Here is a 16,234-nt window from a genome sequence, read left to right on the forward strand (position 1 = left end):
GTATTAAAGTGGCCAGTGATTCAGTATTAAAGTGGCCAGTGATTCAGTATTAAAGTGGCCAGTGTTTCAGTATTAAAGTGGCCAGTGATTCAGTATTAAAGTGGCCAGTGATTCAGTATTAAAGTGGCCAGTGTTTCAGTATTAAAGTGGCCAGTGTTTCAGTATTAAAGTGGCCAGTGATTCAGTATTAAAGTGGCCAGTGTTTCAGTATTAAAGTGGCCAGTGATTCAGTATTAAAGTGGCCAGTGATTCAGTATTAAAGTGGCCAGTGATTCAGTATTAAAGTGGCCAGTGTTTCAGTATTAAAGTGGCCAGTGATTCAGTATTAAAGTGGCCAGTGATTCAGTATTAAAGTGGCCAGTGATTCAGTATTAAAGTGGCCAGTGATTCAGTATTAAAGTGGCCAGTGATTCAGTATTAAAGTGGCCAGTGATTCAGTATTAAAGTGGCCAGTGTTTCAGTATTAAAGTGGCCAGTGATTCAGTATTAAAGTGGCCAGTGTTTCAGTATTAAAGTGGCCAGTGATTCAGTATTAAAGTGGCCAGTGATTCAGTATTAAAGTGGCCAGTGATTCAGTATTAAAGTGGCCAGTGATTCAGTATTAAAGTGGCCAGTGTTTCAGTATTAACGTGGCCAGTGATTCAGGATTAAAGTGACCAGTGTTTCAGTACTAAAGTGGCCAGTGATTCAGTATTAAGTGGCCAGTGATTCAGTATTAAAGTGGCCAGTGATTCAGTATTAAAGTGGCCAGTGTTTCAGTATTAAAGTGGCCAGTGATTTCATCACAACACAGTGATGATGCTGACGGCTAGACAAATTCCTGTTCTGTAAGGAATTAGTAGGGAATCCTACAGGCCCGTTTGTTTTCGGTAATGGGGCCCACGTATGGACGGGGCCTAGGGATGGACGGGGCCTAGGGATGGACGGGGCCTAGGGATGGACGGGGCCTAGGGATGGACTGGGCCTAGGCCTAGGGATGGACGGCCCAGGGATGGGGCCTAGGGATGGACGGGGCCTAGGGATGGACGGGGCCTAGGGATGGACGGGGCTTAGAGATGGTCGGGCCTAGGGATGGATTGGGCCTAGGATGGACAGGGCCCACGGATGGACGGGGCCTAGGGATAGACTGGGCCTAGGGATGGACTGGGCCTAGGGATGGACGGGGCTTAGGGATGGACGGGGCTTAGGGATGGACGGGGCCCAGGGATGGACTGGGATCAGGGATGGACGGGGCCCAGGGATGGACTGGGATCACGGATGGACGGGGCCTAGGGGGATGGACAGGGGGCCTGGGGATGGACTGGGCCTAGGGATGGACTGGGATCAGGGATCTTCCACTGCAAATCTACCATTCCAGTGTTTTACTTGCTATATTGTATTTACTTTGCCACCATGGCCTTTGTTTTGCCTTTACCTCCCTTATCTCACCTCATTTGCTCACATCGTATATAGACTTGTTTCTACTGTATTATTGACTCCATGTGTAACTCTGTGTTGTTGTATGTGTCAAACTGCTTTGCTTTATCTTGGCCAGGTCGCAATTGTAAATGAGAACTTGTTCTCAACGTGCCTACCTGGTTAAATAAAGGTGAAATAAAATAAATAAATAAATAAACAAATAAATAAATAAAATTAGCCAGAACTGCCCAATGGCCAGTCTATTTCTGGTAGGGGCGCTGTACCATGACGTTAATGACTCCTATTGGTTGTTTAGTATAGACGGGTGGATGAAGACATGCTGGGTGAAGGAAAGTCATTATTAACAGGATACATACTTTGATACTCACCCACATATCTGACGTGGAAGCCCTTCCTGTTGGTGCCGTGGTCAGACGACCAGCGCAGAAGCAACTGATGACCAGAGGTCGTGAGGTTAAAGGGCGTGGTGATGTCACCGCTGAGGGACGCCAGGCTCTGGCTGTAGATGTTAGGACCTGTTAGGACAGAGACACAGAGAGATGTTAGGACCTGTTAGGACCTGTTAGGACAGAGACACGGAGAGATGTTAGGACCTGTTAGGACAGAGACACAGAGAGATGTTAGGACCTGTTAGGACAGAGACACAGAGAGATGTTAGGATCTGTTAGGACAGAGAGATGTTAGGACCTGTTAGGACAGAGACACAGAGAGATGTTAGGACCTGTTAGGACAGAGACACAGAGAGATGTTAATGCTGTTTCAGGTGAAGGACCTGTTAGGACAGAGACACAGAGAGATGTTAGGACAGAGACACAGAGTTAGATGTTAGGACAGAGACACAGATGTTAGGACCTGTTAGGACAGAGACACAGAGAGATGTTAGGACAGAGACACAGAGAGATGTTAGGACAGAGACACAGAGAGATGTTAGGACCTGTTAGGACAGAGACACAGTGAGATGTTAGGACAGAGACACAGAGAGATGTTAGGACAGAGACACAGAGAGATGTTAGGACAGAGACACAGAGAGATGTTAGGACAGAGACACAGAGAGATGTTAGGACCTGTTAGGACAGAGACACAGTGAGATGTTAGGACAGAGACACAGAGAGATGTTAGGACAGAGACACAGAGAGATGTTAGGACAGAGACACAGAGAGATGTTAGGACAGAGACACAGAGAGATGTTAGGACAGAGACACAGAGAGATGTTAGGACAGAGACACAGAGAGATGTTAGGACAGAGACACAGTGAGATGTTAGGACAGAGACACAGAGAGATGTTAGGACAGAGACACAGAGAGATGTTAGGACAGAGACACAGAGAGATGTTAGGACAGAGACACAGAGAGATGTTAGGACAGAGACACAGAGAGATGTTAGGACAGAGACACAGAGAGATGTTAGGACAGAGACACAGAGAGATGTTAGGACAGAGACACAGAGAGATGTTAGGACAGAGACACAGAGAGATGTTAGGACAGAGACACAGAGAGATGTTAATGCTGTATTATGTATTACATGTACTGTATAGCATATAATGTAAAAACATGTACTGTGTAATGAAAAACATGTACTGTGTACCCACACTTGTTGGCTGGTTAGCTCCTCTATTGGAATTCAAAGCGTGATTCGTTGTATCCGTTCGACCTTGCAGTGGCTGGGTTTATTCATCTTTAAGTAGTCAATTACACTGGCAAATAGCCATATTGCTTTGACTCAGACCTCAATAAAGTAGGGTTGACTCAATTTTACAATCTCCGTAAATAATGTTCCCTCTAAACGTCGCGCTTGCCCGGCGGTGCGCCCTCCTGCAGGACTGATGCGCAGAAGCAAAGCCAGGCGGCACAGAGATCCAACGCTGAGTTCGCCCAACTAGTTTACACTATATATTGTAGATCAACGTTTTTTATTTATTTTTTATGAATCAGCATTATATCAGCCCATTTTTAATGCAACAAACCAAACCAAATCTAACTTTTCAAGATTGAGCCTGGGATTTAGTTGTAGGCAGAGCCAGAGAGCAACGGACTAGAAGGATATTGGGGAGAGGTCTTTTAATCACCGGGGGAGTGTCTGCGCTTTTCAGATCAGAGCGCAATGTATGTATGTATGTATGTATGTATGTATGTATGTATGTATGTATGTGTGTGTGTGTGTGTGTCTGTGTGTGTGTGTGTGTGTGTGTGTGTGTGTGTGTGTGTGTGTGTGTGTGTGTGTGTGTGTGTGTGTGTGTGTATGTATGTATGTATGTAGGTAGGTATGTATGTATGTATGTATGTATGTATGTATGTATGTATGTATGTATGTATGTATGTATGTATGTATGTATGTATGTATGTATGTATGTATGTATGTATGTATGTATGTATGTATGTATGTATGTAAGTATGTATGTAAGTAGATAGTCTTTGTTATTTAGCGAGTTGTTAGCCCAGTTATAGAGATGTATAGGTCAACAATGGGGAGTTACAACTTCCCTACAAGAACACAAAACGTGTCGGCTACATTACCTGCTGTCGGTGAAAAGCCAGTCAGGTAAAACAAAATTAAAGGGACAGTATTGTATTTTGAGACAGGCTTGAATGTGCAAATAAACCAATAAGTCAGAGGGGTACAGTGTCTAATTCCTGTATGTTGATAATAATATATATATATATATTTTTTTTTAATGTGGTTTCTTGCATCATATAACACAATACAATGCCATTTACATTCACCTATTTAGTCCCTACAGACTAATACATAAAATCATTAATTAATATCAAAGTCATTCACAATGTAAAAACGTGTTTAAAAGTCTCATACATTGTAGGCCGGCACTGGACACCACATGTAGGTTACTGTGGGCTATATTATAGATATCAAAAGCTATGTCCATGTGAAATTGTTGCACAACATTCTCACGACTTTCAAGTTTCCACTCACAAGACCCTAAAATTGGCTCAGTGCCCCAAACAATTAGAGGGAACATTGGTTGTAAAACAGAGGTGCAACTTTGGTTTTAGAAGTGTGGGAAAACTGTTGCCTTGTTTTGTTTCAATGATAAAACTGGAAGGGACACATTTGTGAATATGGGGGGACATGAACCCCCCCCCCCATCCCCTGGTTGAAAGTGATGGTTTACTTAGGTAAAGTAATCTGGCATTTAGGATTAGTACAAGGGTGCTTGGAAGGGTGCTTGGAAGGGTGCTTGGAAGGGTGCTTGGAAGGGTGCTTGGTGGGGGCTTGGAAGGGTGCTTGGAAGGGGGCTTGGAAGGGTGCTTGGAAGGGTGCTTGGAAGGGTGCTTGGAAGGGTGCTTGGAAGGGTGCTTTGAACGGTGCTTGGAAGGGTGCTTGGAAGGGTACTTGGAATGGTGCTTGGAAGGGTGCTTGGAAGGGTGCTTGGAAGGGTGCTTTGAAGGGTGCTTGGAAGGGTGCTTGGAATGGTGCTTGGAAGGGTGCTTGAAGGGTGCTTGGAAGGGTGCTTTGAAGGGTGCTTGGAAGGGTGCTTTGAAGGGTGCTTGGAATGGTGCTTGGAAGGGTGCTTGGCAGGGTGCTTGGAAGGGTGCTTGGGAGGGTGCTTGGAAGGGTGCTTGGTGGGGTGCTTGGAAGGGTGCTTGGAAGGGTGCTTGGAAGGGTGCTTGGGAGGGTGCTTGGGAGGGTGCTTGGAAGGGTGCTTGGAAGGGTGCTTGGGAGGGTGCTTGGAAGGGTGCTTGGAAGGGTGCTTGGAAGGGTGCTTGGAAGGGTGCTTGGAAGGGTGCTTGGAAGGGGGCTTGGAAGGGTGCTTGGAAGGGTGCTTGGAAGGGTGCTTGGAAGGGTGCTTGGAAGGGTGCTTGGAAGGGTGCTTGGAAGGGTGCTTGGAGTAAGGTCTGAGTTTAAAAACGTACAATTAATGGCTGAGGGATTCATTATCTAAAGCCTTTATATGACAGATCAAATCTGTGGTCATTTTTGCAAATTATCCGGCGATGAGAGATGTGAAGAGAGAGGATTAACTGCGATACTCAAAGTGACGTTGATAAATGTCCCACCGTCAAATATCTCCAGGATGTCAAACTCCTTCTCTGTCTGGAAGAGCTGGAAGTGGAGGGTGACGTTGTAGCCCTTCTCTACGTTGATGAGCCAGGAACACGTCTGGAGGTTGTGGTAACTGTCTGGGTAGCCGGGACTCAGGATCACCCCCGTGGAGTCGAAGCGGACCTCGTTAGCAGGACATTGTACTGTGGGTGGAAAGAGGACAGAGAGTGACAGAGTGAAGTGAAAAGACAGAGAGGACAGAGTGACGTGAGAGGACAGAGTAACGTGAGAGGACAGAGTAACGTGAGAGGACAGAGTAACGTGAGAGGACAGAGTGACATGAGATGACAGGGTGAAGTGAGAGGACAGAGTGACGTGAGAGGACAGAGTGACGTGAGATGACAGAGTGACGTGAGAGGACAGAGTAAAGTGAGAGGACAGAGTGATGTTAGAGGACAGTGTGATGTTAGAGGACAGAGTGATGTTAGAGGTCAGTGAGGACAGAGTGATGTTAGAGGTCAGAGAGGACAGAGTGATGTTAGAGGTCAGAGAGGACAGAGTGATGTTAGAGGTCAGAGAGGACAGAGTGATGTTAGAGGTCAGAGAGGACAGAGTGATGTTAGAGGACAGAGTGATGTTAGAGGACAGAGTGATGTTAGAGGTCAGAGTGATGTTAGAGGACAGAGTGATGTTAGAGGTCAGAGTGATGTTAGAGGACAGAGTGATGTTAGAGGTCAGAGTGATGTTAGAGGACAGAGAGTGACAGAGTGATGTGAGAGGACAGAGATGACAGAGTGATGTTAGAGGACAGAGTGATGTTAGAGGACAGAGATGACAGAGATGACAGAGTGATGTGAGCCCTGGGGCCCTGGGGCTGTGACTGGGGCTGGGGCTGTGACTGGGGCTGTGACTGGGGCTGTGGCTGGGGCTGTGACTGGGGCTGTGACTGGGGCTGGGGCTGTGACTGTGACTGGGGCTGTGACTGGGGCTGTGACTGGGGCTGTGACTGGGACTGTGACTGGGGCTGTGACTGGGGCTGTGACTGGGGCTGGTGCTGTTACTGGGGCTTTGACTGGGGCTGTGACTGGGACTGTGACTGGGACTGGGGCTGTGACTGGGGCAGTGACTGTGGCTGGGGCTGTGGCTGGGGCTGTGACTGGGGCTGTGACTGGGGCTGTGACTGGGGCTGTGACTGTGACTGGGGCTGTGACTGTGACTGGGGCTGTGACTGGGGCTGTGACTGTGACTGGGGCTGTGACTGGGGCTGTGACTGGGGCTGTGACTGGGGCTGTGACTGGGGCTTTGACTGTGACTGGGGCTGTGACTGGGGCTGTGACTGGGGCTGTGACTGGGGTTTTGACTGTGACTGGGGCTGTGGCTGTGACTGGGGCTGTGACTGGGGTTTTGACTGTGACTGTGACTGGGGCTGTGACTGGGGCTGTGACTGGGGTTTTGACTGTGACTGGGGCTGTGGCTGTGACTGGGGCTGTGTCTGGGGCTGTGACTGGGGCTGTGACTGGGGCTGTGACTGGGGCTGTGACTGGGACTGTGACTGGGACTGTGACTGGGGCTGTGACTGGGGCTGTGACTGGGGCTGTGACTGGGGCTGGTGCTGTTACTGGGGCTTTGACTGGGGCTGTGACTGGGACTGTGACTGGGACTGGGGCTGTGACTGGGGCAGTGACTGTGGCTGGGGCTGTGGCTGGGGCTGTGACTGGGGCTGTGACTGTGGGGCTGTGACTGTGACTGGGGCTGTGACTGTGACTGGGGCTGTGACTGGGGCTGTGACTGTGACTGGGGCTGTGACTGGGGCTGTGACTGGGGCTGTGACTGGGGCTTTGACTGTGACTGGGGCTGTGACTGGGGCTGTGACTGGGGCTGTGACTGGGGCTGTGACTGTGACTGGGGCTGTGACTGGGGCTGTGACTGGGGTTTTGACTGTGACTGGGGCTGTGGCTGTGACTGGGGCTGTGTCTGGGGCTGTGACTGGGGCTGTGACTGGGGCTGTGACTGTGACTGGGGCTGTGACTGGGGCTGTGACTGGGGCTGTGACTGGGGCTGGGGCTGTGACTGGGGCTGTGACTGGGGCTGTGACTGGGGCTGGGGCTGTGACTGGGGCTGTGACTGTGACTGTGACTGGGGCTGTGACTGGGGCTGTGGCTGTGACTGGGGCTGTGACTGGGGCTGTGACTGGGGCTGTGACTGGGGCTTTGACTGGGGCTTTGACTGGCTGGGGCTGTGAAAGTGACTTGGGCTTTGACTGTGGCTGTTGGTGTGACTGGGGCTGTGACTGGGGCTTTGACTGTGACTGGGGCTGTGGCTGTGACTGGGGCTGTGACTGGGGCTGTGACTGTGACTGGGGCTGTGACTGGGGCTGTGACTGTGACTGGGGCTGTGACTGGGGCTGTGACTGGGGCTGGGGCTGTGACTGGGGCTGTGACTGTGACTGTGACTGGGGCTGTGACTGTGACTGGGGCTGTGACTGGGGCTGTGGCTGTGACTGGGGCTGTGACTGGGGCTGGGGCTGTGACTGGGGCTGTGACTGTGACTGTGACTGGGGCTGTGACTGGGGCTTTGACTGGGGCTTTGACTGGCTGGGGCTGTGAAAGTGACTTGGGCTTTGACTGTGGCTGTTGGTGTGACTGTTACTGTGGGTGTGACTGTGGCTGGGGCTGTGACTGGGGCTGTGGCTGTGACTGGGGCTGTGACTGTGGGTGTGACTGTGGCTGGGGCTGTGACTGGGGCTGTGACTGGGGCTGTGACTGTGACTGTGGGTGTGACTGTGGTTGGGGCTGTGACTGTGGGTGTGACTGTGACTGTGGGTGTGACTGTGGCTGTGACTGTGACTGTGGGTGTGACTGTAGTTGGGGCTGTGACTGTGGGTGTGACTGTGACTGTGGCTGGGGCTGTGACTGTGGCTGTGACTGTGGCTGGGGCTGTGACTGTGGGTGTGACTGTGACTGTGGCTGGGGCTGGGGCTGTGGCTGTGACTGTTGGTGTGACTGTGGCTGGGGCTGTGACTGTTGGTGTGACTGTGACTGTGGCTGGGGCTGGGGCTGTGGCTGTGACTGTTGGTGTGACTGGGGCTGTGACTTGGGCTGTGACTGTGACTGGGGCTGGGGCTGTGACTTGGGCTGTGACTGTTCCTGTTGGTGTGACTGTGACTGTGGGTGTGACAGCGCCTCAGGGTATAGAGTACCGGTTCACTGTGTTAGTTTTGTCCCTTGGTAGCACTATAAAATAATAGCTGTTTATATATAATCTCCTTTCTCAGTACAGGAGACAGATACCTTCTGATGATTACTGTTTATATCATCTCCTTTCTCAGTACAGGAGGCAGATACCTTCTGATGGTGACTATATACATCAGCACCTTTCTCAGTACAGGAGACAGATACCTTCTGATGAGATACCTTCTGATGGTGACTATATATATCATCACCTTTCTCAGTACAGGAGGCAGATACCTTCTGATTGTGACTATATACATCAGCACCTTTCTCAGTACAGGAGACAGATACCTTCTGATGGTGACTATATACATCAGCACCTTTCTCAGTACAGGAGACAGATACCTTCTGATGGTGACTATATACATCAGCACCTTTCTCAGTACTGGAGACAGATACCTTCTGATTGTGACTATATACATCAGCACCTTTCTCAGTACTGGAGACAGATACCTTCTGATGGTGACTATATACATCAGCACCTTTCTCAGTACAGGAGACAGATACCTTCTGATGGTGACTATATACATCAGCACCTTTCTCAGTACTGGAGACAGATACCTTCTGATGGTGACTATATACATCAGCACCTTTCTCAGTACTGGAGACAGATACCTTCTGATGGTGACTATATACATCAGCACCTTTCTCAGTACTGGAGACAGATACCTTCTGATGGTGACTATATACATCAGCACCTTTCTCAGTACTGGAGACAGATACCTTCTGATGGTGACTATATACATCAGCACCTTTCTCAGTACAGGAGACAGATACCTTCTGAGGGTGACTATATACATCAGCACCTTTCTCAGTACAGGAGACAGATACCTTCTGATGGTGACTATATACATCAGCACCTTTCTCAGTACAGGAGACAGATACCTTCTGATGGTGACTATATACATCAGCACCTTTCTCAGTACAGGAGACAGATACCTTCTGAGGGTGACTATATACATCAGCACCTTTCTCAGTACAGGAGACAGATACCTTCTGATGGTGACTATATACATCAGCACCTTTCTCAGTACAGGAGACAGATACCTTCTGAGGGTGACTATATACATCAGCACCTTTCTCAGTACTGGAGACAGATACCTTCTGATGGTGACTATATACATCAGCACCTTTCTCAGTACAGGAGGTTGGCAGGTCTGAAATACCGACAACACTTTCGATCCATATTGTTATTCTGACAACATCGTTCTTTCTTCAGGCCTTTTTTAAAGAGGTAATAGAACAGAAAGGTTAACGTTGCCAACGTTATGTGAAATGTGAAATGTTCAGGCAACAAAAAAAATGAGCAGGAAAACATTTGAAGCTGATATCAAAGAACAGAATGTAGAAATACGACAGGTTTAAAAAAAACAAACAGAGATAGATTACGTCGACAGAGAGCTCAATATTTCCCCCGACTCTATACAGAAATGTCTACAGCGGACATCAACAAACAGAAGAATGAAATTAAATTAGAGGTCGAACCTATTTCCGTAATGTGAACTCTCTGTGCTTTATAGCCCAGGACAATGTGTCTGTGCTCACTACGGCACCGTCCCTATACTGTGCTTTATAGCCCAGGACAATGTGTCTGTGCTCACTACGGCACCGTCCCTATACTGTGCTTTATAGCCCAGGACAATGTGTCTGTGCTCACTACGGCACCGTCCCTATACTGTGCTTTATAGCCCAGGACAATGTGTCTGTGCTCACTACGGCACCGTCCCTATACTGTGCTTTATAGCCCAGGACAATGTGTCTGTGCTCACTACGGCACCGTCCCTATACTGTGCTTTATAGCCCAGGATAATGTGTCTGTGCTCACTACGGCACCGTCCCTATACTGTGCTTTATAGCCCAGGACAATGTGTCTGTGCTCACTACGGCACCGTCCCTATACTGTGCTTTATAGCCCAGGATAATGTGTCTGTGCTCACTACGGCACCGTCCCTATACTGTGCTTTATAGCCCAGGACAATGTGTCTGTGCTCACTACGGCACCGTCCCTATACTGTGCTTTATAGCCCAGGACAATGTGTCTGTGCTCACTACGGCACCGTCCCTATACTGTGCTTTATAGCCCAGGACAATGTGTCTGTGCTCACTACGGCACCGTCCCTATACTGTGCTTTATAGCCCAGGACAATGTGTCTGTGCTCACTACGGCACCGTCCCTATACTGTGCTTTATAGCCCAGGACAATGTGTCTGTGCTCACTACGGCACCGTCCCTATACTGTGCTTTATAGCCCAGGACAATGTGTCTGTGCTCACTACGGCACCGTCCCTATACTGTGCTTTATAGCCCAGGACAATGTGTCTGTGCTCACTACGGCACCGTCCCTATACTGTGCTTTATAGCCCAGGACAATGAGTCTGTGCTCACTACAGCACCGTCCCTATACTGTGCTTTATAGCCCAGGACAATGTGTCTGTGCTCACTACGGCACCGTCCCTATACTGTGCATTACTTTTTACAGCAGAGACAAACGGTTATAAGAGGAATGTTGGAATTCTGAGTTTCAACTGTTCTGCCTGTGATTATTATTATCTGACCCTGCTGGTCATTTAGGAACATTTGAACATCTTGGCCATGTTCTGTTATAATCTCCACCCGGCACAACCAGAAGAGGACTGGATACCCCACATAGCCTGGTTCCTCTCTAGGTTTCTTCCTAGGTTCTGGTCTTTCTATGGAGTTTTTCCTAGCCACCGTGCTTCTACACCTACATTGCTTGCTGTTTGGGGGTTTTAGGCTGGGTTTCTGTACAGCACTTTGAGATATCAGCTGATGTACGAAGGGCTATATAAATAAATTTGATTTGATTTGAGCGATGCTTTCAGTTTAGAAGCTCTCTAGATCTATGACCCCTGGTCAAATGCAGTGTACTACATAGGGGACGCCATTACAGATGCAGCCGATGCTAACCTTGGCAGAGAGGTGGAGGGCCGTCCATCTGGAGTCTCTCCCCCAGCCTGCACGTCAGGATCTCCGAGCCCAACAGGGTGAACCCTGGCAGGCACTGGTACCGGATAATGTCCCCTGGAGGAACCACACACACACACACACACACACACACACACACACACACACACACACACACACACACACACACACACACACACACAGTCTTTCAGAAAGGAGGCATAGACATCCCTAAACACCACCAGGCCTGGATTGATATAATCAGATGCCAGGTTAGCTCAGACAAGCACAGCTAAAAGTATTTGAAATAAATCAAATACTATTTGAACCCAAGTCTGACGATACTGTAGTCGTCAAGGCATTATCAAGATGGACATTCTGATGAAGAGCTGGGGTACCTTTGATACAACCATATCCTCGTATCTTGGAAGGAAACAGGGCCTTCAGAGAGAGTGGATTTGTTTCTTCACGTTTTATTGTGTTACAAAAGTGGGATTAACATTGATTTATTTTGTCGTTTTTGGAGATTTGGTTTTCATTTAACCTAGAGTGAGCGAGAGAAAAGGCAGTTCTTAAACATGGGGTGAGACATTCTCACAAATTTGTGAATAAAGCCAGTTGGTTATTTAGAATACATTATTTGGGGTTGGCAGGGTAGCCTAGTGGTTAGAGCGTAGAGGGGGCAGGGTAGCCTAGTGGTTAGAGTGTAGAGGTGGCAGGGTAGCCTAGTGGTTAGAGTGTAGAGGCTGCAGGGTAGCCTAGTGGTTAGAGTGTAGAGGTGGCAGGGTAGCCTAGTGGTTAGAGTGTAGAGGGGGCAGGGTAGCCTAGTGGTTAGAGTGTAGAGGCTGCCTAGTGGTTAGAGTGTAGAGGGGGCAGGGTAGCCTAGTGGTTAGAGTGTAGAGGTGGCAGGGTAGCCTAGTGGTTAGAGTGTAGAGGCGGCAGGGTAGCCTAGTGGTTAGAGTGTAGAGGTGGCAGGGTAGCCTAGTGGTTAGAGTGTAGAGGCGGCAGGGTAGCCTAGTGGTTAGAGTGTAGAGGCGGCAGGGTAGCCTAGTGGTTAGAGTGTAGAGGTGGCAGGGTAGCCTAGTGGTTAGAGTGTAGAGGCGGCAGGGTAGCCTAGTGGTTAGAATGTAGAGGTGGCAGGGTAGCCTAGTGGTTAGAGTGTAGAGGTGGCAGGGTAACCTAGTGGTTAGAGTGTAGAGGTGGCAGTGTAGCCTAGTGGTTAGAGTGTAGAGGTGGCAGGGTAGTCTAGTGGTTAGAGTGTAGAGGTGGCAGGGCAGCCTAGTGGTTAGAGTGTAGAGGTGGCAGGGTAGTCTAGTGGTTAGAGTGTAGAGATGGCAGGGTAGTCTAGTGGTTAGAGTGTAGAGGTGGCAGGGTAGTCTAGTGGTTAGAGTGTAGAGGTGGCAGGGTAGTCTAGTGGTTAGAGTGTAGAGGTGGCAGGGTAGCCTAGTGGTTAGAGTGTAGAGGTGGCAGGGTAGTCTAGTGGTTAGAGTGTAGAGGTGGCAGGGTAGCCTAGTGGTTAGAGTGTAGAGGTGGCAGGGTAGCCTAGTGGTTAGAGTGTAGAGATGGCAGGGTAGCCTAGTGGTTAGAATGGGGAGGTGGCAGGGTAGCCTAGTGGTTAGAGTGGAGAGGTGGCAGGGTAGCCTAGTGGTTAGAGTGTAGAGGTGGCAGGGTAACCTAGTGGTTAGAGTGTAGAGGTGGCAGGGTAGCCTAGTGGTTAGAGCGTAGAGGTGGCAGGGTAGCCTAGTGGTTAGAGTGTAGAGGTGGCAGGGCAGCCTAGTGGTTAGAGTGTAGAGGTGGCAGGGTAGTCTAGTGGTTAGAGTGTAGAGATGGCAGGGTAGCCTAGTGGTTAGAGTGTAGAGGTGGCAGGGTAGTCTAGTGGTTAGAGTGTAGAGGTGGCAGGGTAGTCTAGTGGTTAGAGTGTAGAGGTGGCAGGGTAGCCTAGTGGTTAGAGTGTAGAGGTGGCAGGGTAGTCTAGTGGTTAGAGTGTAGAGGTGGCAGGGTAGCCTAGTGGTTAGAGTGTGGAGGTGGCAGGGTAGCCTAGTGGTTAGAGTGTAGAGGTGGCAGTGTAGCCTAGTGGTTAGAGTGTAGAGGTGGCAGGGTAGCCTAGTGGTTAGAGTGTAGAGGAGGCAGGGTAGCCTAGTGGTTAGAGTGTAGAGGTGGCAGGGTAGCCTAGTGGTTAGAGTGTAGAGGTGGCAGGGTAGTCTAGTGGTTAGAGTGTAGAGGTGGCAGGGTAGCCTAGTGGTTAGAGTGTAGAGGTGGCAGGGTAGCCTAGTGGTTAGAGTGTAGAGGTGGCAGGGTAGCCTAGTGGTTAGAGTGTAGAGGGGGCAGGTGTAGCCTAGTGGTTAGAGTGTAGAGCTGGCAGGGTAGCCTAGTGGTTAGAGTGTAGAGGTGGCAGGGTAGCCTAGTGGTTAGAGTGTAGAGGTGGCAGGGTAGCCTAGTGGTTAGAGTGTAGAGGTGGCAGGGTAGTCTAGTGGTTAGAGTGGAGAGGTGGCAGGGTAGCCTAGTGGTTAGAGTGTAGAGGCGGCAGGGTAGCCTAGTGGTTAGTGTAGAGGTGGACTAGTAGTCTAGTGGTTAAAGTGTCCCGAGCTGACAAGGTAAAAATGTGGTTAGACTGTAGAGGTGAACAGGGTTAACCCAGTGGTTCGTAGAGGTGGCAGGAAAATAATAATTTGTTCTTAAGTGACTTGAATAGTTTAATAAAGGTTAAAAAAAGGTGGCATTTCTGGAGTCTAAGTGGTTATTTGTAGAGATGGCAGGGTAGTCTAGTGGTTAGATGTGTGGAATAGGTGAGGGTATTCTAGTGGTTAGAGTGTCAGAGGTGGCACAAATAGAAATAGTGGTTAGAGTGAAGGTGGCAGGGTAGTCTGATGGTTAGAGTTCCAGAGGTGGCATAGTCTAGTTTAAGTGAAGGTGGCAACAAAGCCTAGTGGTTAGAGCAAGAAGGCATGGCAGTGTGCAACAAGCCAATAGTGGTTAGAGTGTGAGGCGGCAGTTAGCCTAGTGGTTAGAGCTGTGTAGAGGTGGAAACATACAAGCCCAGTGGTTAGAGTGTAGAGGTGTCAGGGTAAAGCCTAGTGGTTAGAGTGTAGAGGTGGCAATAAGGATAGCCTAGTGGTTAGAGTGTAGAGGTGGCAGGGTAATCTAGTGGTTAAAAGTGTAGGGTGGCAGGGTAGCCTAGTGGTTAAAGTGTAGGTGGCAGTAGCCTAGTGGTTAGAGTGTCAGGCGGCAAGTTTAGCCAAAAGTGGTTAGAGTGTATTAGGTGGCAATGCCCCTAAGTATTTCAGAGTTATTTTGGTTTCAAGGGTAGCCTGAGTGGAAAAGAGTGTAGAGGTGAACAGGGTAGCCTAGTGGTTAGATTTGTAGAGGTGCCAGGGTTATTCTAGTGGTTAGAGTTTAGAGGTGGCAGGGCAAAAGCCTACAGTGGTTAGAGTGTAGAGGTGGCAGGGTAGCCTAGTGGTTAGAGTGTAGAGGTGGCAGGGTAGCCTAGTGGTTGATATGTAGATGGTGGCAGAAATAGCCTAGTGGTTAGAGTGTAGAGGTGGCAACCAAGCCTCACCAGTTAAAGTGTCACCAACCAAACAACTCACCAACCCAAGTCAGGAAGAAACAAGGTGGCAGGGTAGCCTAGTGGTTAGAACCCACCAAGGTGGCAGGGTAGCCAGTGGTTAGAATGGACCAACCAAACAACTCACCAGCCAAAGTGGTTAGACCAAACAGGTCAGGCAAACAACTCACCAGTGGTTAGAGTCACCAACCAAACAAGGGTAGCCAAGTGGTTACCAAGTGTAAAGGGGGCAGGGTAGCCTAGTGGTTAGACCAAACAACTCACCAACCAAACAGCCCACCAACCAGAGTTCAGAGGGGCAAACAAGCCCAACCAAACAACCCACCAACCAAACAAGCAAAGGGTCACCAAGTGGTTAACACATGTAAAAGGTGGCAGGGTAGCCTAGTGGTTCAAAGTGTCATGAGGAGACAGGTAGCCTAGTGGTTAGAGTGGAGGGACTGGCAGGTAGCCTAGTGGTTAGAGTGAAGGGAGATAAACAACAAGGGTAAACAAGCCTAGTGAACAAGACAATAGAAGGTAAACATTAGCCTAGTGGTTAGAGTGTAGAGGTGGCAGGGTCAGCCTAGTGGTTAGAGTGGACAACCTCCTTAGCCTAGTGGTTCAGAGTGTAGAGGGGGCAGGGTAGCCTAGTGGTTAGAGTGTCAGACAACTGGCAGGGTAGCCTAGTCAGGTTCAAACTGTCATCACAGGGTAGCCTAGTGGTCAGCTGTAGAGGTGGCAGGGTAGCCTAGTGGTTAGAGTGTCAGAGGTGGCAGGGTCAGCCTAGTGGTTAGAGTGTAGAGGGGCAGGGTAGCCTAGTGGTTAGAGTGTATCAGGTGGCAGGGTAGCCTAGTGGTTAGAGTGTAGAGCTCATCAATCCATGTCAGCTGGCAGGGTAGCCTAGTGGTTAGAGTGTCAGAGGAGACAGGTAGCCTAGTGGTTAGAGTGGAGGCTCATCAAACTGGCAGGTAGCCTAGTGGTTAGAGTGTAGAGGGGGCAGGGTAAACTAGTGGTTAGAGTGTAGAGGTGGCAGGTAGCCTAGTGGTTAGAGTGTAGAGGTGGCAGGGTAGTCTAGTGGTTAGAGTGTAGATGGCACAGCCTAGTGGTTAGAGTG

The 16,234-nt window shown here is 49.4% G+C and overlaps 1 protein-coding gene across 1 annotated transcript in view; it reads right to left on the reverse strand.

Moving 5' to 3' along the window:
- Window positions 1-1,787: 1,787 nt before the first annotated feature.
- Window positions 1,788-16,234, reverse strand: part of LOC112241267 (CUB and sushi domain-containing protein 3-like) — a gene marked incomplete at both ends in the record, with an annotated part of 63,697 nt that continues 49,250 nt past the window's right edge. Inside the window, 3 exons of the mRNA XM_042313458.1 lie at window positions 1,788-1,934; window positions 5,433-5,621; window positions 11,577-11,690. Of these exons, the coding sequence (XP_042169392.1) occupies window positions 1,788-1,934; window positions 5,433-5,621; window positions 11,577-11,690 (450 nt within the window). The remainder of the gene's footprint in view (window positions 1,935-5,432; window positions 5,622-11,576; window positions 11,691-16,234) is intronic.

The sequence above is a fragment of the Oncorhynchus tshawytscha genome, unplaced genomic scaffold (assembly GCF_018296145.1).
Source record: "Oncorhynchus tshawytscha isolate Ot180627B unplaced genomic scaffold, Otsh_v2.0 Un_contig_8355_pilon_pilon, whole genome shotgun sequence".
Taxonomy (NCBI): domain Eukaryota; kingdom Metazoa; phylum Chordata; class Actinopteri; order Salmoniformes; family Salmonidae; genus Oncorhynchus; species Oncorhynchus tshawytscha.